Source organism: Ovis aries, chromosome 18 (assembly GCF_016772045.2).
Source record: "Ovis aries strain OAR_USU_Benz2616 breed Rambouillet chromosome 18, ARS-UI_Ramb_v3.0, whole genome shotgun sequence".
Lineage (NCBI taxonomy): Eukaryota > Metazoa > Chordata > Mammalia > Artiodactyla > Bovidae > Ovis > Ovis aries.
In genome coordinates, this window is record NC_056071.1 from 45496038 (window position 1) to 45523542 (window position 27505).

Below are 27505 nucleotides of genomic sequence, written 5' to 3' on the forward strand. Positions count from 1 at the left end.
GGGAGGGAAGAGAGTAAACACCCAGCCCTCTGGGCCGCCCTCGGGGAATGGCCGCAAAGGGAGACACGAAAAATAAATCAAGCCCGAGAGCCGCCCCGCCCCCTCCCCCGCTGCCTCCGCGGGCGGCGCCGTCGGGTCCTGCAGCCTCCGGGAGGGCCCGCGCCCCCGCGCGCCGGGGGTGTCGCATCCCGGCCGGGCCCGCTGCAACTGCGCCTCAGAGCGGGTCCCAGGAGCGCGCCTCGCTGGCCTGCCCCGCCCGGCCGGGCCCCTCGGGCGGGATAGAGCCCCGCTTTGCTCTTTTCGTTGGCCAAGCACAATTGTGTTATTGGAGATAATGAATTCAATCCCCATCAAAGGGCATTAGGCTCGCCCGGGCCCTGGAGTTGCTGATGCCTTTTTTTTTTTTTTTTTTTTCTTAACCTGGAATGAAAGGCAGAGGAGGAAAAAAAAAAATTCTCTAGGGGAGCCTTTCCCCTGATCGCCGCTTTTGAAGTGAAGGGGCCCAGGCATTGTTGTTCACCTCGCGGCCCATACGGCTGAAGAAAGCCTGGGCTTTTGATGGGCTGAGAACCGCCTCTGCAGTGAGCACCACGTCGGGCCGCGCGGCCTGCGGACAGCATATGTCTCGGGGGTGCGCCAGCACTGTCTGGCGGGCGGGGCCGCAGGCCTGGCGAGAGGGGCCTCGGCCGTACCAGCTGAGAGGCTGGAACCAGAGAACAGACCCGCACCCACCAGGAGCGTCCTCTGGGGCCTGGGGTCGCAGTTCCTCGCGCCCACTTCGTGGCGTAGCGCAGGGGATGCCTTCGTGGTTAATCAGTTAAGACCCCCGACTGGGAGCCCAGACAGCCCTTTGGAGGTGAGGCTGGGGAAGGCAGTGGGTGACGGAGGTTGGAAGTCTTTAGGTTTAGTCACTGGGACCCAACATCTAAGGTGGCTGTCTCAGCTAGAGCTGGATAAGTCTGCGGAGGTGTAACAACACCGCAGGCAGGGGCATCCGTGCCACACGCAGTTAGAATTTTTCACCTGTGACTCGAGGACACCGCGCAGGGCGACCCAGCTCCGGGCGGGGGGCGGCGGGTGAGGGCGGAACGCGGGGCGGGGGACCCGGAGGCGCACGGCCCGCTCGGCCAGCGGGGCAGGTTCTCCAGCATGCGTGGCGTCCGGGCCTCGCAGTTCTGAACCCGGGGCTGCACATTAGCATCAGATCGCTCTTTCTAAATCACTTGGTGCAGGCATTTAAGTTTGCTTACAGCGCCCTCAACGTGAACTTTCCCCACCTGGATTCGCAACCCGCGCCCCCCTCCCTCTCCTGCCGCCCGCTCGCCTCTGAACACTTTGGCCCAAGGGTCAGCAGCTAGATGCGTTCCCTTTCCTTCTCTCCCTTCCCTGTCTCCAACCCCCCTCTACCCCTCCTCTAAGGATCTGGGTTATCCGCCCCATTAATATATTAGCCAGGCATAACACAAAGGAAGCGCGTGTCAGCAGAAGGCAGTGATTCCAGGCAGAGGCGAAGAAACCTGGCCGGTGCCCTACGCTACAACACGGCTCATTGCAGTTGGAGCTTGTGAATCGGCCTCCACCTAGGAAGAAGCGGTGGAGAACGCGGCAGGAAGTGGCCCTCCGAGTTGAGGAGCTTTAGGGTTAGGCGTTTGTAGCTGGGCTATGGAACTGAAGCAGTAGGCTCCGAGGTGGGACCCAGGGCTACTGGAACGTCCCAGAAACACCCCAGTCACCTGAATCGCGCCAAGAAAATCAGCTTTCCAGGATTGCAGCACTAGGCGGGAGTGTCCATGCTCCCTCGTGCATAACGTGTCCTTAAAATTAAATCTATAAACGAAACACTCCCCCACCCGCAAGAAGCCCCTTACATTCTTCTCATGAAATTGTTTGTGTTTTAAAATAACAACTCCTTGGTGTGTGTGTGTGAGAGAGAGAGACAGGGAGAGAGAGAGAGAGAAAGCGGACCTGGGACATGATCAGACAAGCAAAGGACTAACTGAAATTTCATGGGAGAGAGGGGAAAAAAACTGAGGTTTCCAGTTGAAAACATTTTCCCCCTAATTCCAGGCAATGCTTAGGGGTGCGGGGGGTGGTGGTATTTCCAGGTTGTTTTTCTTAGTTTAGGGAATTAAAAAGGAAAGAAAAAGAAAAAGTCCCTGGTGTGTAATGTTGAAGAGGAGTTGAGAACAGAAATAGAAAGTCAACCTAAGGCAACCTCACTCACACTGAGTGGCACTGACCAGCCCCGGTCTCAGCTTGCTCTGGATGTGCCTTGACTGGCATCCCACTTGAATTCTGAGGTCTTCAAGCATTTATTCCATTCAAGCCCTTTCCTTCCCGGATTTTGAGAAAGAATATTCTGCTTTTATACTCTAAGTTGACTAGGACATAGAGAACCCCAAAACATCAGGAAGTGATATCTAGGAGGAGGGATGCTTCTCACTTTCCAGGGCTGCAGAGGGGAGCTCATGCTCACCATGAGCTTTGCTCTTACACTGTGCACTTAAGAGCTAATATAATTGGAGAAATGAGGAAGTTAGAAAGGCAGCAAGGGAGAATTTCCCCTCTGTCAGATTAAAAGATGTATTCATAAGAAGGAAAATGCATGCACTTTATGAGTTAAAGTTGAATAGAATGGATATGTTCCAGCCCCAAATTGCTTACTAGCATGATGGCTGGAGAAGGAAAAAAAAAAAAAAAAAAGATGAAGGCTGCAGTCCCAGCTGTCCAAAGTTCAATGAACTGAGTTAGACCAGGAGCTAAAAAGAGAAACACCAGTGGAAACATTATGGCCTCAAACTTTACTATTTGGAAGGGGGGTGGGGATGAGAATATTTAAAGTAATCTGTTTTTAAATGTTAATTGGATACACTAGGATCATTTGTAGAAAATAAAAACTTGAATAAATGACTTCTTAAAAACCTTTTCTCTCTCCAAATGGATTCTATTTTTAAGTAGTAAGGTTGTAAAACCTTCCAAGTTATTTCATTTTATTACATTCTTACTCTCATGAGTTTCTACATATGCCAATGATTCTTTCAGTTCAGGAAAAGCTTATTCTAGATTTCAGCATAATTTCATTTCCTATTTAGTCCAAGGTAGCTTACAAATAATCACCTTTTTGCACATAATTATCTTGAAGTAATTAGACATTATCTTAACTCCATTTAGTTGCAAAACACATTTTACTACAATTCAAATAAGCAATTTAAATTTGATTTTTGAAAGTAAAACATTTAAACAAATTATTAATCTATTACATAATTTAAACAATTATATCTTTTTAAAGCATGTTTCCTCTTGACATATTGAAGTATCACATTAAAATACATTATAGCTAAATGTTCTGCAATATTACTGCTAAATCAACAGAAGACCAATTGATCTTGAGGAAAGGTTAATTAATTTGGGCTACAGGTCTCCTACACTGGCCTGCATTGAGAGGAATTTGTATCGATCACAGAAGTTTTCTGCAAAGAAATGTAATAAGCATTTTCGTGGAATTGAGATCAATTATTTAAAGTGCCAAAACAACGAAGTTTTCAATTTCTATCACTCCAGGAATTCTTTACTGCCGTGGCTTATTCAAATCTGTTAGACTCCTGAGTAAAATAATGTTTTTGATACTTTCAGTGATATCAATCGGGTATCTAGCTTTCAGAGACTGAAAACAGAAGTTGAGAACTTTAATAGAATTTTCTTTGTTTAATCCCTCCTGCCATAATGATTCTCACCAGTTTTTTGTACTACGAGGGGATCGCGAAGGGACAATGGAAATTAAATTTTATCTTCGGTTTAAACACTGGTAGCTATCCTGTGGAAAACGCTGAGCTGCTTTCTACTTGGAAACACATTTAAGTGGTGGAGTTTCTGAACACAACCAGTGAGCTTTTCTTCATCCCTAAATTTATTAATTTAAAAAAATGTTTCAGGCCTGGGACAAGGTGAAGGTAACTTCTGAAGCTCCCCTCCCCAACACTATATTCACTCTCAAAACCTTTTTCTTGTTTTCTAAAAATGTTTGCTCTGCGGCTAGTCAGTGGATCAGAGGGCCTCCCGAGCTTTGCACAGGGGTCTAAAGGAAGGTTTTTCCCTTCTCGTTCCCTCCCTCCTCCTCGGGAGACCCCTCCCCCACCTCGGGCGAAATTCCTAAATAGAGCGAGTCCGGTGGACCGCGGCTGAGCGGTCAGCATCCCCTTTCCGGCCGTCTGCTGCAGGAGCGTCCGAGGTGTAGAAATCTGGAAGCTCCGGGACAAAAAGGGAGGTGGGAGGGGGTCGCGGGAAGGCGGCGCGCTCCGGGAGGGTCTCAGCACTCCCTCGGAACCACAGATGTTTTCCTCCTGGCCCTGGGGCTCCGCGTCCCAGCCCCGGGCGTTCCGGCATTTGTGTGTCCCGGTTTCCGAGGAAGGGATTACGCAGCGGGAGCAGCCGCGGCAGCGCGGGCGTTGGGGCCGCGGGAGCGGTAACGAGGCGCCTGGCCTTCTTTGTTGACTTTTAGGTCTCGGGCTCAACAGAAGATTTATTCGCTAGGAGGGGAAAATGCCCAAACAATGAAGAACTAACTGCACTTGTCACCTCGAGATGCTTGCGGTCCTTCTCTCTGTCCTCCTTCCCTGGCAACCGGACGCGCCGGCACCCAGCCCGCGCGCGTCCTAACACACCGGGCGCAGATGGCATCGCCCAAAGGTGGCCGAGGGTGCGGTTAGAAAATAGTCTGAGAAGCCCATGAGGCGATCCCCGCTCCCCGCGATCCACGGGCTAGCTCCCCAGGCGGGTCTCCAGAGTGGCCTCGGCCGTAAACCCGCCGCGCACCGTCCCCCGCGAACCTTGAAAAGGTCTCCGCCAAGTAAGAGACCAAGAACTGAGGCCGAGTTAAGCCTGGTGGGTGAATGCAAGACACTTTATTGCTAATATGTTAGAAAAAGGGAAGGGAACAAAGTAAGAAGATTTAGGTTCCGGGTAAGATTCCGAGGATCAAGCTCATGCCTTTATATTACTTTTGGAACTCGAATTTGCCAACGTTGCGCATTGTATAAATATAAATAACTATTGGGATTGAAAGCTTTTCCCTCTCTTTCTTTAACGTTCTTCCGAGAGGCCTCTAAATTAAATTTTGAAGTTACTCAAATCAATAGTTTCCATCTCCTCCTTTTATTAGCTGAAGTGAGAGCGAGGGGTTGGATTTCTGGATTTTTCTCAAGTGCTACATGGCACCCCTTCTCTCATCTGGGGAGGCAATTACTCGATAATTAAGGGACTCACACAGCTCTTTTTATCTTGTCCGCGGTAAGGAGTAGGCGATCAAAGTAAAGGCTGTCCAAGTTCAAGCCCTGGCTAGGATGGAGTTCATACACAAGGGCTCAGGCAGGCCAGCCTCTGCTTGGGCTAGTGTTGTTATTGTTGATGTCAATCCGACGAGGCTTACAAAGAAATAGGTGGACTGGAAAGTGAGCCTACTATCAAAGGAGATTACTGATTTTGTGATCTCAACCAACTGTAGAGGTGTGAAGTTGCATTCGAAAGCTTCTTAGAAGGTGAACAAATCATCAGTTTTTAAGTTCTCAGGAAAAAAAAAAACATTTTTGAAACAATATTTTTTTAAAATACCTTCACAAAATACAAAATACCCACAACCCTGAAACGTCCTGGTGGCACAAAGCTTCCCCTGCAGGAGTGAATTGACCCGGGCCTCCCTGGGCCTCCTCTAAAGCTGCCATGATGGTTAAATTTTGTCTCTCCTTTAATAAAAAGACCGTTCCAGATTCCTCTCTTGTAGACAACTTAATTTTATCGGCTACATCTGATATTTTATTCTCACTCAAATACTTTTCAGATAAAGGAAAATGATACACTGGAGAAGGGGGGGGAGGTAGTTAAATTAATAATATTTGAGTTCATTGTAGAAAGGCTCAAAGGAAGCACAGAAGACTTAAGCTCTTGTCAAAAATTGAAGTAAACATTACAAGGAATAAAGAATCTTTCAAAAACTCAATTCTTAGGATATTAAATCAATTTATCTACCTTTTTATTTATCTACTTTTATTGAATCTCCTTAATTACTTTTTCCTAGCTACACGTTAATATAATAAAAATAAAAAAAAACAAAATTTTAAGATTCTTTTCGTTTTTGTCATTTCTCTTCAGTGTCGGGCTTTGAAAAATATCATATTCAGAAAATCCATTTTGGATTTAATTAAGGAAAATAGCAGAAGTTTTCTTTTTGTTAACATTTGATTTATTTAAAGTCCTTAGCTGCAAATGATCAAGAACATATTCCACAGCTTAAAATTTCTCATTTTCATTATTTAAATCAAAATATTTTGATTACAATCACACTGATAAAAATTAACATTTTATTTTGTAATTTTAACCATCATTTAAAGCAATTTCAGCTGTAAAGAAAAAAATAAACCATGCAATAAATTAACATTGAGAAAGCGAAGAGGAATAATAATGGAACCCGTCTGGCTATACTAACACCATGTCCAACTGTGAAAAGTGCATTAACACTGAATGAAACAAGCACACGATGGCAATAATTAAAATGGCCACAATCAATTGGATTTTGGAATCTTGGACCAAATTTTGAAATACAGCTCCCTATAACTTATCTCTCCTCCAACACTGTAATAGTATTCCCCCTTTTTTTTTTCTGGAAAAAAAATATCCTTTAAATGGTATAAATACAAAGAAGCTAATTTTACACATGTTATATGACCTCAGAATGACATGACCATGGCCCTCTGCAAAACAAGGAGTAGAGTTATTGACAAGGGCAATTCTCAAGGAATTGATTCCCAGGGCTATGTGTGGTTGGAGAGGAGGGGAAGAGGGTGTCTTTGTAACTTCTTGGTCCGGCAACTCAAGGGCAGGTATATCACCGACCTATTACCTTTATATGTTACATAAATATATGGATGATGTCTACATATCTGAGCATGTGCATAAATAAGTTCATATATATGATAGATATATATTTCATTTAGAGACATCTGCTATCTGAATGTATCTGAAATGCAAGCTGAAAAAAAGTGGCTCTAATCTGTTTATGTTTTGCTGTGTAACAGCAGCACTGTCCTTCAATACTTTTAACAGTCCTGGTGTCTACTTGTTTCTTCACCCTTTCAGTTCTTATGGTTAAGAGTATTGCCATGGACCTGTAAACTGTGTGTCTGTGTGTGTGGGGTTGGGGAGGGGAATCAGGTGAGGAGGGGAAAAAAAGCACAAACATACTTTACAAGCTTGACCATCTTTCTTTTTTTTTAAATAAATCCTGCACAGACTAAAACATGTCTGCAGGGGGGGGGGAAGAGGGAAGAAAGGGAGAAGGACAAGGAAACAGGAGGATTTATATATATATACACTTGTGGATCATTAAACTTTGCAGGACAACTTTTTTTGGTCTGAGGTTGGTTTTCTTTGTAATAATATACACAAGGTGTTTTGAACAACAGTAACAAAGTAACAGTCTTTTGCACTAGGGGAAAGATTGTGCACACACACAAAAAAGGAAATAAAAATAGTTGGGATTTCATGATGCTGCTGTCGGCTTGGTATGTGTGGCTTTGTTTGCTGTTGATTTCTCTCTCTCTCTCCTGCTACCAGCATGGCCATGCCAGACAGACCCCCGGTCCCAGGGAGCTAAGAAGTGTTTAGAACGGGTCTGGAATACACACCTTGGTAGTAGGCTGGCTCCAGGGCTGAGGGCTCAATGGGGCTCCTCGTGGCCACCGAGGCGCCGCCGAGGGGCAAGCTGGCGGGCAATGCGCTGCCGTAGGGCGAGTACTGTAGTGCCTGCTCGTAGGCCTTGAAGTCCAACTTGTGCTGCTGCTCCGAGGAGGACATGAGGTTGTTGATGGAGAAAGGATGGTTGAAGGAGTAGTGAGGGTCCCCTTTCATGTGCAGCTGGGACTCGTGGGGTGCCAGGCCATGCGCCGGGTGGGAGGGGGGCACAGATACCAGCGCCCCAGGCCCAGAGCTGATCGGAGGAGCAGCCGAGGTGGCTGGAGTCTTCAACTCCGAGGCGCCCCCTGTCGCCGCCGCCCCGCCGTGGTCCAGAGTCTGGGGGCTGGCGGCGGGCCCGGGGGCCGGCGCGCCCTCTAGCTGGCCGGCCTTCCCGTGCACACCGCGATGAAGGGGCGAGTCGGCGCTGGGGTTGGCCGCGCTCGAGGGGTCCTTGCGGCTCTCTGGACCACCCTTGGGGCCGCCGCTGCCGCTCCCGCCCCCGGGGCCCGGCTGCTTCTCGCACTTGAAGCGCTTCTGGCGGCGCAAGTAACAGCCGTTCTCGAACATGTTGCCGGAGTCCGGATGCAGCGTCCAATAGGAGCCCTTGCCTGGCTTGTCCGGGGAGCGGGCCACTTTGACAAAGCAGTCGTTGAAGGAGAGCGAGTGGCGGATGGAGTTCTGCCAGCGCTGCTGGTTCTGCCGGTAATAGGGGAAGAGGTCCATGATCCACTGATAGATCTCGCTCAGCGTGAGCATCTTGCTGGGCGCCTGCTGGATGGCCATGGTGATGAGAGAGATGTACGAGTAGGGCGGCTTGGCGTGAGGGTAGCTGCGCTTGAAAGTCTTGGCGTCGCCGCCGCCGCCGCTAGCGCGGCTGCGGCCCAGGTTGGACGGCGCGTACGCCATGGGGCTCATGCACGGGTTCATGGCGGCCGCGTAGGGCCCCAGGCCATTCATGGAGGCCGCCGGCTGCGCGCCCATAGCCCCCATGCCGCCTGGGCTCAGCGTCGTCCCCATGGCCGTCACGCCCGCCGTCATGCTATTCATGGCGCCCGCAGAGCCGCCGGGCATGCCAGCCACCGCCCCGGGGCTCAGCCCGGCTCCCAGGCCCGGGTTTGCGTAGGACATGTTGAACGAAGCCGGGGTCATGTTGCCGCTCGTGCTCATGGTGTTCATGGTCATGTAGGTGTTCATGGAATTCATGGTGCCCAGACCCGAGTTCATGTTGCTGACCGGGACGGAGGAGTAGGCCTGGAGCGGAGACAGCGTGAAGAGGCCCCGAAGGGCTGAGTTAGCAGTGGGCGCGCTGGTGGCTACTGGCCCCCCGGCAAATCCGAAAACGAGAACTCGAGGCCATTTCTGCAAAGTCTAAGATCCCCCAACCAGGGGCAAACCGGCGGGCGCCTTCCCCAGAGCCAGCAAAGAGATGTCGTGCACGGCAGGGGGGGGAATCCTAGCTCGGCAGGCATGAAAGCCAAGAACTCACAGAAAATATGTCCCCAGGAAGATGTGTAATCGCCTTACACGCCGGGCTTAGGGGCCGGCTTCTGGGGCCCCTCCATCGCCTCTATCCACGCCAGGCCGGTATCCCACTTTCCACCCCAGATCGGGCCTCGGCAAAGCCGTCCTTTTGCTTGAAAGGAGTTAAAACTCCGAAAATAGAATTAATATCTCGGATCCTCGGCTTATTCACTCCACCTTAAGCGTGCGGTGGGTAGGACAGTGCTTCCCCCCATGCCCCAGCCCCCACCCTTAGGCGGGCAACATCCCCAGATTTGCACCCATCTCGCCTAAGCCTGCCAGGCCTGGGCTGACCACCTAGCGGCCCGTGCTTTCTCGGGTGACAGTTAACCTCTCCCTGATAGAGCAAATCATCCATGGCCATATGACCAAACATTTCCAAACAACTGGCTTTACTGTCTTAGCAGCTTTCACCAAATGGTGACTTTTTGTTGTTCATTATATTTAGTAGTGTTTTCCATCTACTTGTAGCAACTGTAATATTAAAAGAGAAAAAACTCAGAGTAACTTTTGGAAAAAATATATATATAATAGGAGAAAGAATAGGGGAGGGTACATAATAATATCAATGCACAACCTACATTTACATTTACAGCCATTCATAAACTTGAACTAATTTCATTACCTATTTCCAGGCCCCTAATGTTTGAAAATTTTGGTGACAAAATTTATAGAAATAATCACATTTTTTACATAGTCTGATTTTTGCCACTGATCATCTCAAAACCTGGCTTTTGAAACTATATGAATAGTATCAAATACTTTAAAATTCAAAAATCAAAGTCCACTTGCTTTCTCTTAATGCTATTCTACTTCCCAATTCTAACCTGTAAAGAAGCTCTTTTCATAGAGAATTTAACTCACTAGTGAGCGGAGATGACTGTACCTGAATTAAATCTGAGGAAGTGTTCTGAGCTTCTTCTTAAATCATCAGTAGGGGAAAACTCTTATCAATGGCAATCTGAGAATGCACTAGATATGTTAAAAATATAGAGTATAGAAATGTAAAAACTACTTATCTGTTAACTTACTAAAAATAATATCCTTACATTTATTTTCATCCGAAAACATGACTTTATTTGAAAACATAAAAGGTGAACAAACATTTAATTAGGCACACATTCTGCTATAGTATGCAAATAAACTCGGGATATGTTTGTGAATATATACACATATAAATTTAAATAAATTAATTACCATGAAAATATTTCTTGATTTTATGTTTTTCTGTCCATGTCTTAAAGTATATTTTACTTTTCCTCTTCCCAAGATTATCCAAGGCAGTTTCAATAAACGTTTTCAATAATGGTACATTTTTGGAGGGTAATCGCCAGTTATTTCCAGAGAAATACTTTTAGGAGTAGGAGGTGGTCCTGCCTGTACCTGGTTTTCCTCGCAATCCCTTTGTGCACACTGTATTGATAAAATAAACCACACGAACGTGCCACCAAGGGGACAATGAAGAGAAACAGGTTCTCCGCCCGCCCGGAGTGCTGGAGGAAAAGTCAGCTCTCACTAGCGCCACCCAGCGGTTCTAAACAGGAAGAAGCACACTTCTCCCCAAACAGGGCTTTTGAAGAACTTTTACAAAATTTCGGAATCATTTCATTATCAAGATTCGCATTATTAGCGGCTGCGCGCTTTCATCAGAAGACATCTGAGAATTCAACTACGGCAGGAAGAAACTGCCCCGCAGGCGAATTTCTACCCTTTTCAGACTTGCCTCAAACTCATGCCTCCGCCAGCCAGCCAACCCGCGCGCGGCACCCGGGTCTGGGCTCTGGCTCCCGTTCTCCGCAAGCAAGAGGCAAGTGTGTCCCAGAGAGCGGGTGCTTTCACAGCAAGAGTTTCCTAAAACCGTCTCGCCCGCTCGGAGCGCCGATCGCCGGAATCCCGTCCCCGGGCCGGGCTGAGGATCCGGCCCCCAGGCCCGTTTAGCCAAGGCCCGGCCGGGGCTAACCCGGGTGGGTAGGCACCGGTGGCACGGAGGAGGAGCCCCCAGTCCACCCGCTGCCCGCCTAGCCTGGTTTCCCCCGTCCCAGCACTGGCTCCAGGAACGTCCCGCCTGCCGCCCGCCTCTCACCTCCTGTGTGTCCGCATAGTAGCTGTTCCAGTCGCTGCTCTCGTGCCCTTCCATCTTCACAGTCCCTAACATCCTGGAGCCACCCTGCTCGCTGCAACCATCCAGCCCTGTGCGAAGCGACTGGCAGCCGCGCGGCCCGGGGCGGGGGGCGGGGAGCCGAGCCGCTGCAGTCACCCGAGGGCCCGCGCCGGCCCAACGCCACCCTAGCGAGGAGGAAGCCAGGAGCTGCGGGGCGCGGCGTGCTCGGCGGCGGCGGCGGCGGCGGTGGGGCGGGCGGGGGCAGGCGGCGGCCGCGGAGCGCGCCGCCGGGGAGCGCCTCCGCGGGAAGTGAGCTGGCGGCCTCTGCGAGATGAGTGCAGTTGAGCTGATGTGGATCTTACGTCGCTCGAGTGCCCACCTCCTCGTCCTCTCCCCATTTGTCCGCCGCACAAAGACGCTCGCACCTACAAAGCCCGAGGTGCACCTGCGAGGCGGCCGCCCGCCAGCCCGGCCGCCGCGCCTCCCGCCCCGCCGCGCCGCCGCCGCCGCGCGCGCCCCCTGGGCCCCCTCCCGCCGCGCCCCCTCCCCCAAACCCGACCCTCACTTTGTTTGCCAAGCGGCGTAATTGGTTTAAGCCGGGAGGCTGGGGGAAGAGGGAAACCCGGGTGGCGGTGGTGGAGGCGGGGTGGGGTGTGTGTGTGTGTGTAACCCCTCTTTGGAAGAGGAAAAAAGAAAAATAGGCGGGGCCGGGAGTGCTAGCGAGGGTTTTGGATGGGAACCGCGCAGCCGATGAAGCGCTGGGGGCGGTGGCGCTGGAGCCCGGGCTCCTGGGGGTAGAGCCGGCTCCATGACCCCAGGGTTCCCCTGGGGGACCTTCGGCCCTCGGTGCTGCGACCCCGTCCCGCGCCCCTCCTGCCTCCTACTATTCTGCCCGCTTCCAGCTCCCGCCCTTCTGATTCCTGACCTAAAAGTTCAACCCCGGGAGACTGGAAAATTCAGACTTCCTCCTCCCTCCCCCGGCCCCCGCCCCGGACTTCAGGACTGAAAAAGGAAAAAGCCCCACTTTTGCCCCGTCACTAGAAACTCGGCCATCTGAGTCAGCCGAGCCAGGTGACGTTAGGCCGATCCCGGCTCCTGGCTAGCAGAGTGGAGACGCTGCCACGAAACCCGTACCTGCGGCTAAGAGCAGGTGAGTCACAACACCGTTTTATATCTTTATGACATAACTTTTTTTTTCCACCTCGATCCGCTCTACTCCCCCTGTCATCTGCAGCGATCACGAAGAGGAAGAAACTGAGAACAGATGTCTATGTGATAGGGCAGGCGGACCCGAGTCGGGCCGTCCTCCCTCTGCCCAGCTCCTCCTCCCGCCCCCCTTCCGCAGCCTCGGGGACTGAGCTGGAGGCGACCGTCTGGTTTCTGATAGGGAAAGGTCAGGGGGAGGGGACATCTCCCTAAATACGCGCCGGGAGAGGCTGGGCTCGGGCGCGGGAAAGCATCTACTCGGCTAGAGAGGTGCCAGGCCGAAGCCAGCGGTGGTGACGGCGGTGCTTGGTCCCATCTCTGATCTGGAGTGGCCGGGCTGGGACTGGACATCCGTGGGAAGTGCTTCTTCAAGCAGAGCCTCTTGGCTTCTATGAGACTCTGGGTAGTGGCTTGCCCACAAGCCCTGGGGAGGACCAACTAAAGTGACTGGGTGGTAGGCAGTGAGTTGGTGAGAGGTTGTGCTATGGTGATTGTGTGGTTCTGAGTGTGTGTGTGTGTGACCATGTATGTGCTGTACTTTCGGAGAACCACTAGGTTTAAGTAGCAATAAAAAATCTTTCCGAAAGGACTAAGAATCCGCGAAATATTCTTGTTTGGCAAAGTTTTAAACTGTTATTAATCTCATTTTAAGAAATGTGTTTTAACTTGTCTTCCAAACAGATTCCTTTCCCCCCTGTGCTTTGTTCTTACAAACCTTTCTTCCTTGAAATCTGGCAAGAGAATCACATTAAATCCTTGAACCAAACAAATCTCTTAAATCAGCAGGAGAGCATGAGAGGGTGAAGATGTGTAGTTAAGGAAATAAAAAAAGATAAAAGCATTGGATTCCAATTCCTTTAAGAAAAAAAAAGGGAGGGTGGTGGTAGTGAGTAACGTCACACTGTAAGGAAAGGCTTGAGAGTGAAATTAAATCACCTGGAACTCAGCAGCCAGTCGCCCTCCCCAACTGCAGCCAGTCCCATCAATTTGTGTAAATATATCTGCAAACCTGTGGGTCTGCACATATTTCTCAGGGCGACAGTCAGAAACTAATTCTTTTGTGCAAGGTTCCCATCAACAGCAGGACCTTAGTCCCATTTGTAAAGTACATGGATGCATAGGCTCCTCAGCCTGACTGGGGAGGTGGGGGTACTTTCAGTGCTAATGAGCTTCCTTGTTCCTTCCCGCGGTGATTCGCCAACGCCCTCTTGGCTCTTCCACCACATCCAGCATGACTAGGGTATTTTCCTTGGGTAGTAACAACTTAGCAATAACTTTTATGTTACACAAAAAGCCGGAGCTTTAAGGGGAAAATAAACCAAACCAAAGGCTGTAACCGTCAAGGGAGTAAAAAAAAAAAAAAAAAAATCTTCCTGTCAGCCCACATCTCAAACCCACTAGATCTCATCTTACAAAAAATTCAGCTTGGTGGTGGTGGGGGGGGGGGACACCCATTTTTCAGAGCGGATGGCCAAAGTGAAGTTTCTTCAGGGCTTCTCCAAAGCTCAAGATCGGTGGTGAAGAGCGGGCTCTGCTAGTTTTAGAACCTTGATCCAGCTTGGGGACCCTGTCCGCAGCCCGAGGAATTCCCGCGATCACAGCGCCTCCTGTAGTGAAAAGGGAACGCGGAATCCTGCCGCAGGCGCCCCCAGCCAGCACTAGCAGGCGAGACTGGAACCTCGCACGCCTCCCTCAGCCAGAGATTTTTGGTTCCTAGAGCCGACTGCCCGAGGCCAAGAAGAAGGAAAGGTGGCAGCTCGGTGAGCTTCTAGCCTCTCTCCATCTCGGTCGCGGTGTTCCAAGACACCTAACAAATTTAGAAGGTGAAGTTCTGGTGTACCCTGCTGCCAGTCGGTCATTTCCCTGAGATTTAAAAGCTAATCATCAGTGCCCTATTGGGTCTTTGGTTTGGAAAATTAACGACCAACAAAACTGCTGTTTCTAGGTTGCTGACCAGCAACCAGGTAACAAGCCCGGCTGCTGCAGCCTGCTCATTTCCAACCTTTTCTCCCTAATAGGCCCTGCCTTTACGCGGTGCAGAAAGATTGCTGCGCTTTCCAGGCAACTGGACCTGCCTTCTGTGTCGGGGAGGTGGGGTCGCGGGGGGGGAATCGAGGTAAGGGAGCCCCGAGGGCAGCCACGTGGCGGCTCCTGGGGCGTCCCGGGCTCAAGTGGCCTGTGCCAGGGCGAACAGAGCGCGCCTGGAGTGGCCTGGGTAGCGGAGTGGGCAGGCTCCTTGGATGGAGGCAGTCAGGGCAGTCGCGATGGCAGGTGCGCGGGTACCTCCAGGTGAACAAGGACGGAGGAAGGGGCCCCGCCCTTCTCGGAAGCTGCGCCCTCTACCCCCTTGGGGTCCGCTCTCCTCGCAGTCGGGCCCTGGGGGCCGGTGGCGCCTGGCCCACCCACCGAACTTAGCCACCTTCGCTCCGCTCTCCCAGCATTACCTGGCTAGGAGCCCCTTCCGCAGATCTCCACTCGGTCAGGGAGAAGTCGAGGGTGAAGACTGGAAGCAAAGGCCGGGGGCTCGCGCCTCGGGCCCAGCTGGTTGCCTGTGGCGGCACCAGGTCCTACCTGTTCAGCGGGACCGTTTAGACGCGTGGCAGACAGCAGGGCCCGGGGCGGCGGGGTCTAAAAATGTGTCCCCTTTCCCCACCAGCCCTCCCCTCCCCGACGAGCCTCGGCCAGATCTCGCCCGCGGCCGCGGGCCCAGGGTGCATGCTCGCTGCAGGGTGATCCGAGCTCGGCCACAGGCTCCCACCCGCCCCCCAGATAAGAAGCTTCGATCCTCCACGTCCCGGGAGAATCAGACGCCGAGGAACTAAGACCTGTCGCCTTGCACGCGGTTCACAGTCTCCTGGAACCGAGCCCCGGGTCGGTTTAGGACCGAGGAAGGCTTGGGGCACTGGAAACAACTGTCTGCTCCTGCGTATGCCTGGCCCTCGAGGACAGAGGTGTGTGCGGGAGCTGGGGAAGGGCCGGCGCCGCGAGAGGGCGGACCCCAGCGCCGGCCTCGGCCTCCCGCCCACCGCCGCGGCCGCCGAGACGCGGCCTTCGGGTCCCGCCGCCGCCCAGGCCAGGGTGAGGGCGCAGAGGGTCAGAAGAGCAGCACCGAGCTCCTTGTTCCTCCGCTGCCTCTCTCTTCTCCTTTCCTTTCTTCCTCTGCCCTTGCTCAGTCGTGTCCGACTCTTTGTGACCCCTTGGACTGTAGCCCGCCAGGCTCCTCTGTCCATGGGATTCTCCAGGCAAGAATACTGGAGTAATACTGAAGCCATTACCTTCTCCAGGGTATCTTCCCAACCCAGGGATCCAACCCAGGTCCCCCGCATTGCAGGCGGATTCTTTACTGACTGAGCCACCAGGGAAGCCCTTGCTTCTATCATTACATCAATTTAAGAAATTAATTCACTAGGCGTTTGACCCTCAGTAGGTAGGGGCCACGGGACCGCCTCAACCCGCCTTGTCGGTTCCCTGCGGGGAAGTCTACGTTTGCAGGCAGGTATCTGTGTATGTGGATCCACAGACATACACATTCAGGGCTTTCACTTGACTGAGAAAAAAATTTTAATGTAACATTTTAATCCCGGTTCTTCATCCCTGGGTGTGTCCCTTCCCCTACAGCTCCTTGAGCCGCTGCCGGGTTTCTGAGCGACCCGGGTCGCGGGCCGGGCTCACCCACAGCCGGATGTCGGAGCCGGAGCTGCTCCCCACCCGGCCTCCGCCCGCGGGCGGCAAAACCGTCTCTCTGGCCGTGAGCGAGCAGCGCCTTGCCAAAATCAACTCTCATTTTCATGAATTGAAATGAGAAAGGTTGGGAAGGGCGACCTGCCCTCCTGGGCCATCACTAGCCTTGGGAGGTAGGAGTCAGAAGCCCGTCGGTCCTCGAAGGGCCTCTCTCCTTGGAGGGTCGCGCATAAAACGCGACACCCCGCCCCAACCCCCCGCCGGTCCAGGCCAGGTCCCCGAGGCCGTCGCGTGTCTCCAGGCAGCCCTTTCTCCGAGTCAGCTTTATTCCCTCCAGCTGGAGAAAGTGGCCCAATCCCTAAAGTCTTTCCTCACCCTTGCACACTCCTGGAATGGTTATCTTTGCGTAGTGGTGCCCAGATTTTCCCCCTGTGGTTACTTGAAAACCACTAGGGAGGAGGTCTTGGGGGGAGTAACTGGAAATGCACTGCTTCAGAGTTGAAAAAATTATAGGTGTGACGAACGTTTAAGTCTGAGAGCAGAAAAGGACTAGAGTGGCTGAGGCCCTACTGTGTGCCACCGAAGGAGCGGGGTGGGGTGTGCTTGAGGCTGGGAGAAAGCTTTGAGATCCCAATCTTTTCCTCCTATGCTGCTCCAGATGTGCAGCTGGGAGATTGGAGGTGTAGGGGTTGGTGTGTCAGAACCTCCATTGCTCCAAATGGCAGAAGCTCAGGCTAGTGGGAAACAGTGATGGAAACAAAGGGTTGGGGTTGCTTGCTTAGACCTCAATCCTTCCCTAATTGTTAAGGAATGTTTAACTTCTCAGTCCCTGAATTCCCCCTTCCCCATCCACCGGTCTCCCCCAAACGCCACCACAGGTACACCCAGGACTTTCTCACGGCCCTTCAGCCTGACCTGGCGGCTTAACTTGGGCTATTCAAATGTGATTACCCTCAAATTTACATAGTTCTATTTAGCAGATGCTTTTGTAACAATTATATAAATCATATTCTACACATGGGGGTGAAAAGGTAAAATGTGTTATAGCCAGGCTTTTCCCATTGTACTGGCTTCCTGATCTCTCTCCTAATTTTAAAACTGTGCTTTTGGATTGGCGTGGCATGGCTAGAGGGAGGTTATGTTCATTATTTAAAATTTGATTGGAGGACACTGTTGAGTGGTTGCTTTTGGGGTTTCCAGCAAGCTATTCCAGAGCTAGGGAAAGTTTTGTTTTAAAATAGTGCATCTGTTTGAAGCTGTTTGATTTTTCTTGTCCTAAGGGTCACAGAGTAAAACCAGTACTTAGCTCACATGCAGTGAGTTTTCTTGTAAAGAGAAACACTAGGAGGAGGGCTCCTTGGCAGCATTCCCTTTTGCTAGGATACAGCAAAATTTGCAGGCTCTTTTACCACTTTCTGAATGCTGCCATCCTGGTTGTCTATAGTAAATGGATCAAAGTAAGGAAATGCAGCTGCCAACACTGGGCATTATCTGTGGTGGCAAGTCCAGTGCAGCCTCCCTGGGTCTTGAGGAATTTGCAGACTTCCCCAGCTAACTGAGGTCCATTTCTGTTTCTGTTGTTTAGTCGTCGTTAAGTCGTGTCCAACTCTTTTGCCATCCCATCCATGGGGTTTTGAAGGCAAGAATACTGGAGTGGGTTTCCATTTCCTTCTCCGGGGGATCTTAGGTCCACATTGTGCTCTAAGTTCCTGCCAGGTTTTATCCCTCCTCAACAGCAAATTCCATTTGTGTCTTTTCATTTTTTCTCTCCCTCACTGGACTAGAAGCTCTCTGAGGGTGCAGACTACAGTAGTCTCCACTGCTGCAGCAGAGCCTGGGGGTTAGTAGACTTCAATAAAGATTTGTTGACTTGATCACTGAACTAATTGCTCCAATCCAGAGACTGGCCAGGTTGGTGTCAGGAAAAGATGCTGGTCCAAGTGAGAGGATCTCAGGGACTTGTCTCAATTCAGTGGGCTTGAGAAATAAATGGACAGTACAATGAACAAATAGATGAACAGATATTTCTAGCGTAATGGCTAGGGCCTCAGAACCCTGGGATCCTTGGATTTTCACTTAATTTTAACCTAAATCACCGTGGTGACATGATCAAATGGGAAATGCCCTCACCTCACCTGTACCCGGCCTTTGGCAGAATCAGCGGCCGCTGTTGCTCATCTAGGGCCCTCCACGTGTGACCCGAGGCAAATGTGTTCACTTCCCCCCGCTGTGAAAAGGCGGCCAACCGCACCTTTCAACAAAGATATCGATTAAAAGTTGAAGAATCCCATCTACTTTCTATTAAGCAAAATGTTTCACTCCAATCTGTAAAGGAAACTTCCGTGTTTAAATAATATGTTTAAATTGGCCAAGGGATGAAGCCGATCCCACGCAGTGAGAAGGAAAAGCACTGTTAGTCCCGGATTGTGCCCAGCGCTAGGCGCGCGGCGTTTCCGCCCCGGGACTCCGGGGGGCGCCTGCAGGGGCGGGGCGCGACCAGGACAGGTGGCGCAGCAAGAGTCCCCGAGGTGACCCTCCCGGATACCAGAGGCTCAGCGCACTACGGAGGTGGCAGCGCACTCAAAGTTTTCAGGCTTTTACCTTCATTGTCTTCCTGTCTTTAGGATCTAAAGCATTTTATTCCACGCACCTTCCCAGTGTGATGTAATCATTTTCTTAAAGGACCACCAAACTTCTCCGAACCTGCCATGTTGTTGTTACAAGGTATTAACTGAAGACCCCGCGGGTCAACGTCTCCTCCTGAAGTTTTATTTAACATGAAAGCCTGCGTGGGAGTCCTTGAGAGAGGAAGCACATCCTCCTCCCTCTCCTCTGGGCTGCTGTCACTCGGAAAGCCACCAGGCAGCATCTGGTGTCCGTGATGTCCCAGTCCCCTACATCCCACCGGCCCCGGCGCTGAGAGCCGCTCTAAGGCTCCGTAGCACCCCTCTCCAACACCCCGCCCCCCCACGCCCCGCCCAGGAGCTGAGGGGCAAACTGGCTGCTTTCAGACCTCTTTTTCTTCCCGGGACAGCTCCCTACCTGGACCCCTGTCCTGCGGCTCCGGGGAGAAACTTGGCACTGGATGGAACCCGACCCACCTTGGAGGCTTAGGCTTCTAACAGATCTGGTGTCTGTTTGTTTTCTTTCCAATGCTTTCCATGATACAGTCCGCGGGGTGCATCCCACTCTCCTCACCCCACTAGCCTCCTTCTACGAAAATACCTTCCGCTGTGAGTCTGCTAGTCTTCTCTGACCTCCTTGTGACCCTTCCCTCACAACCCACCCGGCAAGAGAAGTGGTTTCAATAAATAAAGCACAGTGCTTGCCTTGAAGGTCAGTTTACACTGGGGCAGAAACTTCTAAAACTCCTGCAGGTGCTGGAATGGGAATAAACCTGTCCCAAGAAATGGGAGAGGGAGAAAGCCTGGACTAGGAGAAGACACCAGGGGATGTAGACAGGGATTCCAACAGGGTGGCAGGGCGTGGCAGGGTTTGGCACCCTCCAACCCACCTTCAATTTGCTGGGGAGCCTGGATGGATACTTTGGGCCTGAGTTTCCCCTGAGTCTGGAGTGGCTGGTGTAGGCCTGATGACCCCACCCACGGGAACCAGGATCTGTGTGAACTTAAGAAGGAAACCGTTTATAGGGAAGCCTCTTCTCTGCAAGTTGAGAAGACTCTGGGATAACAGGTAACACAAAGATTTTCCTCCAGTTTGCTCTAATTTTGTGATCTATGTTTCTTAGCAAATTTGGGGCGAAAGCCTTTCTTTCTTTCTTTTTTCCATTTTCCAGCATCTCCAAAGACAACAAGCAGCGGGAGGAAAAGTAGAGCTTTTGTTTCAGTTTCCAAGACCGGGCAAAGCCTTCTCAGCAGCAGAAGCAGTGCTCTGCACATGCCCCTGTGCATGGCTGGTACCTCTGAGGCTGGGGGTCTCTGAGTCTTAGGAATCTCTCATTACACAAGCTCCAACCTGGCTTGTTCTTGCAGTTGACAAGGACTATAGGGTTTATGTTTAAGATCATGGATTTGGAATCAGATTCCAATCTGTACTCTGCAGGAGACTTGCTTTCTCTGAGCCTCCATTTTTTCAACTATAAAATGGGCACATTAGTACCTACCTCACACTAGACGAGTGCAGAGTGTAAGCACAATAAAAGGCAGCAACAGTCAAGAGCCTTTACAGAAATCTGGGAACCTGGGCAATGCTGGCTGCTGTGGACCGGCCATCTGGGCACCCTCAGCCCTCCCTTTTTACCAGTCTTTTGGAGGTGGTCACCAGCCAGGCTCCCGGAAATCACAGTGTCTCCCAGATACAAATGGCAGGGAGAAGGGAGTCTGCACTTAATGACGCTGAGCCCCCAGCTGCGCCTAAATGTCCATTGAGACACTGCCTATAATCCCCTCCCAGTCTTCCCCACCCACAGGGCAGCTCTCTGTGCAGCAAAGAAACATGCTTCCTGAAAATGTCCGGTGGCTGCATCAGCTACACCGTTAGGATCTTTAAGGGAGAGGAGGCTCAAGGGGCGAAGAGGTGAGAGATCCCCGTGCCTCCCTCCCCGGAGGACTCGGCAAACCCCACTGAAAGTCCCTCAGCCTTGTCCAACCCTTTGCAACCCGCCAGGCTCCTCTAACCATGAGATTCTCCCAGGCAAGAACACTGAAGTGTGTAGCCATTCCCTTCTCCAGGGGATCTTCCTGACCCAGGGATCAAACCATAGTCTCCCACATTGCAGGCAGGTTCTTTACCATCTGAGCCACCAGGGAGGTGGGTCCAGCTCCAGGGGCTCCTCTATGCTTACCCCCTTCTATTCCCCCACTTCACTCCCCAGCACCTCCGACGGGGCACAGGCACACTAGGGGGAACTGTGCCATCGCAGCACTGGCTATGGTGACCTCAGGCAAGACTGTGGGGCCTGGATCCAGGAAGCATTCACTGGGAGAGGTGAAGGAAATGAGTTGGGGCTTCTGGGAGGCTATTCCCCACCCTCATCACTAGAACTTGCAGAGCAAGGAGGTGAGAAAGCAGGACCCTTGATTCACCCAAACATTTTTTTTCTTTCTCCCTGGGATCCCCCTATTTCCCCCGTCCTGTCATGGACAGAGTCAGAACAAGCCACTTAGGACTCATTTGGAGAAGTATCACTGAAGACGTTTTCTAAAATCCTCAAAACCTGAGACAGTACGAATGTAAGGAAACTTTAGGTCCTGTCTTTTAGAATCATTCGATAAAGATTCCCTTTAAAAAACAGTTTCTATCTGAGAGTCCAAGTCCATCAGAAATGAAGCAAGCATGCTGGACTTAAGTTTGACCCTTCAAATACTGAAGACCCTAAATGATACTTTGCATATACTTTGCATGTGTAGGAAAGCTTAGTTGGGGACAGGAGCTTAATCAAGACAAATAGTAAAGACCAAGCCACAAGAGGATTTTGCCCCATACACATAGATCCAACTGATGGGGTAAAAATTCACAAGTTGATTATCACCTCCCACTAAGGCTTGGAAGAGCTAGAGTCTGGGGGTGAATTCCTGAGTCTCTTGCGTAGCGACCCACATATTTCAGACAGGGCCTGGATGGGCTAAGACAACTCTAGTAAGATTTTGAATTCTGCTTCACTTAGTAACCAGAACCAGGGGAATAAAATAAAATATTTTATTTGCTGGAGGACAGACAAACAACACACCTTCAAAGCTTATTAATTTTCCTTGGGTTGGTATTGGGGAGTTGCCTTTGGGGGAGGTGGGCTGGTACACAGAAGTCTCAGGCAGCAATGAATCTCTAGCTAAATGCAGCTTCTGTTTTTACAGCTTACTTAGGGAGAATTGTTAGTTTTTCTAAGCATAAACCGAGCATTGGTTCTCTAAGCTCAGTGTTTAGGCTACAAAGCACATCCAACAGTCTTATATGCCTTTAGAAGAAAAAAAATGGCTCTGACCCCAAACGTAGCAAAATCTCTAGTGCATTACCATGCTTGGAGAACACCTAAGCAAAGCCTTTGGAAATGTAAAGTGTAACTGGAATGTCAAATACCAGCTACCACCTCCAAGGAAAATAAATCCTTCATTCTCAGCCAGGTACACCTGCTTTGGACAAGGCTTATTAGTGTTATTTGTGTCTTTTCAAGTGGATAGTTTTACTCACAGACTTTTCTTTCTACTCAATGCTTTCTATTTTTATCTTACCTTAAAAATCCTGAGATCAGGCCTGGCGCCAGACTTCTGAGACATCCCACTGGAAGGATGGTTGCTGGCTTCCCAGGGGTCCATTCCTGAACTCAATAAGCTCAGGTGTTAGCCTCAAATCAGAGTTTGGGGTCTGGAGAGAAGCCTGGCATATGTTAATTAGGTCAGCAAGGTGGGAGGGGGGAAATGGGTGAGCAGGCTGGGGGTGAGCAATGCCAAGGAGGATCCTAAGGTGGGGGAAGTGTCTCAGTTCGTTAGTTTGCGTGGATTAAAGCAGTACAGTAGTAGTAGACTTTGGGTAGTAGACTTTGCTTGTTCTTCTCTGTTATTCTTCTGAGCTTCCTCCTCTGGTCCTCTGCCCCAGAGACCAATCTCTATGAGTCGCATTGATCCATTTTCCTTGCCTTGGGGCTTCCAGTTGGATTTGGCCAATGTGGGGATAATGTTGCCAGCAAGGAAAGCAGAAGAATAGAGCAATAGGAGTACTTAACTCCTGCTTTCTCCCTGCATCAGTGTGGCTTTGTCCTTAACTGCCTCTGTGGCCATAGTTCCTATCAGGCAACCCCTCTCTCCAGTCTCAGCTCTCACCAGGCTCTGCTCACACCTTTTTAATCCCTTTCTGCCTTCAGATCAAGGGTGATAATAGCTCTGTGCTGTTGCTACACCTTGAATGTTAGTTCCCTTTAATCCTGCCTGCATCCTGTAAACAGCTCTCTCCATTCTGTGTTACCCCTCCAACACACCACCTTTTGAGCATGCCATCTGTCTCAGGTGGGAATCTAACTGATAAGGAGGGGAATGGAAGTCAAATACAGTGTCTTTAACTTTTCCAGTGTGGTCCTCATACTGCTCATACTGTACTCATTGAAAAGCTGTACCCTTTCCTCATCATCATGGGTGGAGTACAGCTGCGATGCTTTCAGGGTTTCGGTGGTGGTTGCTTCCTGCAAGCAAGGCTACAGGGTAGTGTACTCTGAGTATATTTGTTTTATATTCCATGTTAATTTGCTAATTTGCATTTGATATCATTGTGAAAGTAGTTGATGTTAAAACCAAGTACCGATATTATTCAAGTGTTGTTTGTTTTTTTTTTCCGGTGAACCAATCTTTGCTATAAACCTAAGACTGAGACTTTTGCTTCTAGTGGATTGTGTGAATATAACCAGACACTAAACTAGGTCTGAGCTTCCCCGGTGGGTCTAGTAGTAAGGAATCCACCTGCCAGTGTAGGAGGTGCAAGAGACATGGGTTCAATCCCTGGGTTGGGAAGATCCCCTGGAGTAGGAAATGGCAACCCATTCCATTATTCATGTCTGGAAAATTTCATGGGCAGAGGAGCCTGACGGGCCACAGTCCATGGAACCACAAAGAGTCGGACACAGGTGAGCAACTGAGCACAAAGTAAGTCCAGTGACCATGGGGCTCCTGGGAAATACACTCTACATGGCCGAAGCATCTCTCGCTTTCTAATCTGTGGAATGTTAAGTCTAGAGTTCAGTTCTCCCTACACCTGTGCCCTGGCAATAACTTGGTCTTGACTAATGCTAAATCAGCGACACTATTTAGGCGTGTCTCTCAGTGAGCACTCTCCGTGTCCCAGGCTCTGTGAGATTCGGTTTAAGACAAGAGTTTTGCCTTCTACTGATTAAAACAATTCTTCAGTATCATTATTGTTAAATTTTGCATATCTCTATTAGTAGGAAAAGTCAACAAAAATGAACTTTCTAGATCAAAAGATACATAAGTGTTTAAGACTTATGAGACATTTTGCTACAAAACATCTAGAAAACAGCAAGAGATAGCCACACTTGCATGCATGTACCCCGTCACTTTGTAGTCTGGCAAAAATTACGTGAAATTGTTTTAATTTTACATGTCCAAGATTACTGCTGAAGTTGAATATTTTAATATTTCTATTAGCCAGAAGTATTTCTTCTTTTGGGAGCTCTCTTCACACTTTCTTTAGCCAATTTCAAGCTTTGATGTCTTATCTATTTTTCACTTAAAGACTATTAATCCCATGTCTGCTGTAAATATTGTGAATTTTCCACTAAGTTTTCATTTACACTGTAATTTTGTTTATTTTTAAATGCATGGGTTTTGAAAAACACATCTGTCAGTATTTTCATTTGTAGTTTCTCCCTCTTATAGTTTGATCCTTACAGGTCTTTGTATATCAAAATCTTTCATTTATTATATTAAGTGGTATAATTTAGTCATCATTTATTTTCCAAATAGTTAGACCTTTGGGCAGGCTCTAATGGTGTGGGACCTTGAATTCTCTTTGGAAAACTTTGCAATTTGTTCTGTGAGAGAACATGGGAAGTACAGAAGCTGAATGTTCCATTGGATCTTCCTTGACTTGCTATGCAGTGAACCAATAGGGGGCTCCAAAACTAGATGACAAGAGGATGGGTAGAGGGCAGTTTGAGAGTGATAAAAACCAGAGGAAATCAGTGTTTCAATGATGGGTGAGTAATTTTATGTCACTCTTCTAAGTTCTCTCTTTAAGATGGTACTAATTATTTTTGGGGGCTCCAAAATCACTGCAGATGGTGACTGCAGCCATGAAATTAAAAGACGCTTACTCCTTGGAAGGAAAGTTATGACCAACCTAGATAGCATATTGAAAAGCAGAGACATTACTTTGCCAACAAAGGTCCGTCTAGTCAAGGCTATGGTTTTGCCAGTAGTCATGTATGGATGTGAGAGTTGGACTGTGAAGAAAGCTGAGCGCCGAAGAATTGATGCTTTTGAACTGTGGTGCTGGAGAAGACTCTTGAGAGTCCCTTGGACTGCAAGGAGATCCAACCAGTCCATTCTGAAGGAGATCAGCCCTGGGATTTCTTCGGAGGGAATGATGCTGAAGCTGAAACTCCAGTAATTTGGCCACCTCATGTGAAGAATTGACTCACTGGAAAAGACTCTGATGCTGGGAGGGATTGGGGCAGGAGGAGAAGGGCACGACAGAGGATGAGATGGCTGGATGGCATCACCGACTCGATGGACATGAGTTTGAGTGAACTCTGGAAGTTGGTGATGGACAGGGACGCGTGGCGTGCTGCGATTCATGGGGTTGCAAAGAGTCAGACATGACTGAGCAGCTGAACTGAACTGAACTGAAGATTATTAACATTTTCATATGATGGCATTTCAGTATCAACAAAGAATTTGAAATATTTTTAGATTAATGCACGAGTGGACGGAGGAGCCTGGTAGGCTGCAGTCCATGGGGTCTCGAAGAGTCAGACATGACTGAGAGACTTCACTTTCACTTTCCACTTTCATGCATTGGAGAAGGAAATGGCAACCTGCTCCAGTGTTCTTGCCTGGAGAATCCCAGGGACAGGGGAGCCTCCTATGCCATCTATGGGGTCGCGCAGAGGTGGACACGACTGAAGCGACTTAGCAGCAGCAGCTTAGTCACTCAGTTGTGTCCGACAACTCCATGGACTGTAGCCTTCCGGGCTCCTCTGTCTATGGGATTCTCCAGGCTAAAAGCAAGAATATTGGAGTGGATAGCCATTTCTTTGTCCCAGAAATCTTCCTGATCCAGGGACTGAACCCAGGTCTCCTGCATTGCAAGCAAATTCTTTACTGTCTGAGCCATAACTGCCACTCCTCCTCCTCCTCCCTTTCTCTCTTGCCCCTGCTTTCCTCTTTTGTCACTTTGTTCCCCCCCCCCCCTTTTTTTTTCTTCTTTTTTTGGTGTAAGCAGACCGAGAATAGAATTTCTAGTACAGGGCTGACGACCGCTGCTGCTGCTGTTGCTGCTAAGTGGCTTCAGTCATGTCCGACTCTGTGTGACCCCATAGACAGCAGCCCACTAGGCTCCCCCTCCCTGGGATTCTCTAGGCAAGAACACTGGAGTGGCTTGCCATTTCCACTACTAGCTCAAGGTAAATCCTTAATCTCTTTGGACATTAGTACCTTATCTATAAAATGAAGCTAATAGTATCTGGCTCAGGGATCTCATTATCTGAATACTTACATACTATTTTTGATTATCAAAAGTATTATGAACAGTATTTATTTACCACTTAAGTTGTTTCCTGATCATATGATAGGCATATTTCAAGGCTACATTAATTTTTTAATTTCTCCAGCTCAGAAACATGGCCTGTTTGTTTTTTGTGTGCAGCCTCCAGAATGGTACCGAGAACAATTAGTCATCTTCTAAGCTCTTGGTTATTTGCTTATTGTTTTAATTGGCACAGAAAAGTAATTTTCTTACTGTCTGAAGGGGTTACTCCCATGCTTAGAATGAAGCTGCCCTCATGAAGCACCCTCAGGACAGTGAGATGTGAGGAAGGTGGCAGGGCCTTCTCTGTAGAATGCTTCTCATTTTGTGAGCATTCAGCAATGCTCAATTTTTGAACTCATTATGTTAGGGGGTAAAGCAACAAACCTTCAAGGTAAGAGTATCGTCTCCATTTTACAGATGAGGTTGCAGAAACCCTTCGAGGGAAGCAACTTGCCCAAGTGGCAAAGCTAGGCTTCCCCTCCTGGCTTTGTACACCTCTAGAGCAGGATTGTCCCTCAGGGAGGCCTCACTGAGATGCCTGAGCATATCCACCTCCCCAGCCGGGCTGCTCTAAGACCCAGCACCAGGGAATTGTATAGCTCCAGCAGCAGCAGCAGCAGCAGCATTCTTGGAAAACATGAAACAACTGGAAAGCATGCTTCCCGCTTCCAGCATATGGAGTCTCATGGAGGACTTCCAGAAGGTTTTATCTGCCACTTTCTCGATCTCACTTATTAGTTGCTTGGGTATTTGGAGAAAGACAGGTTGGTAGAGAGTTATTGCTGCTGTTCAGTTATTAAGTAGAGTCCAACTACTTTCGACCCCATGGACTGCAGCACACCAGGTTTCCCTGTCCTTCACTATCTCCTGGAGTTTTCTCAAACTCATGTCCATTGAGTTGGTGATGCCATCCTACCATCTCATCCTCTGTCGACCCCTTCTCCTCCTGCCCTCAGTCTTTCCCAGCATCAGGGTCTTTTCCAGTGAGTCGGCTCTTCGCATCAGGTGGCTAAAGTATTAAGAGTTTCAGCTTCAGCATCAGTCCTTTCAAGAATATTC

General features: G+C 49.7%; 2 protein-coding genes across 2 annotated transcripts in view; one reads left to right on the plus strand and one right to left on the minus strand.

The window, feature by feature from the left end:
* Nucleotides 1–4881: 4881 nt before the first annotated feature.
* FOXA1 (forkhead box A1) lies at nucleotides 4882–11673 on the minus strand. Its single transcript, XM_027957292.3, has 2 exons — nucleotides 11330–11673; nucleotides 4882–8976 (listed from the first exon to the last, which is right to left on the minus strand). The coding sequence occupies exons 1-2, from the start codon at nucleotides 11399–11401 to the stop codon at nucleotides 7642–7644; spliced, it is 1407 nt and encodes a 468-aa protein (XP_027813093.2). The 5' UTR covers nucleotides 11402–11673; the 3' UTR covers nucleotides 4882–7641.
* Nucleotides 11674–11895: 222 nt separating this feature from the next.
* TTC6 (tetratricopeptide repeat domain 6) overlaps nucleotides 11896–27505 on the plus strand; it is a 244409-nt gene continuing 228799 nt past the window's right edge. Inside the window, exon 1 of the mRNA XM_060401450.1 lies at nucleotides 11896–12497. The gene's annotated coding sequence lies outside the window, so the exon portion shown is untranslated. The remainder of the gene's footprint in view (nucleotides 12498–27505) is intronic.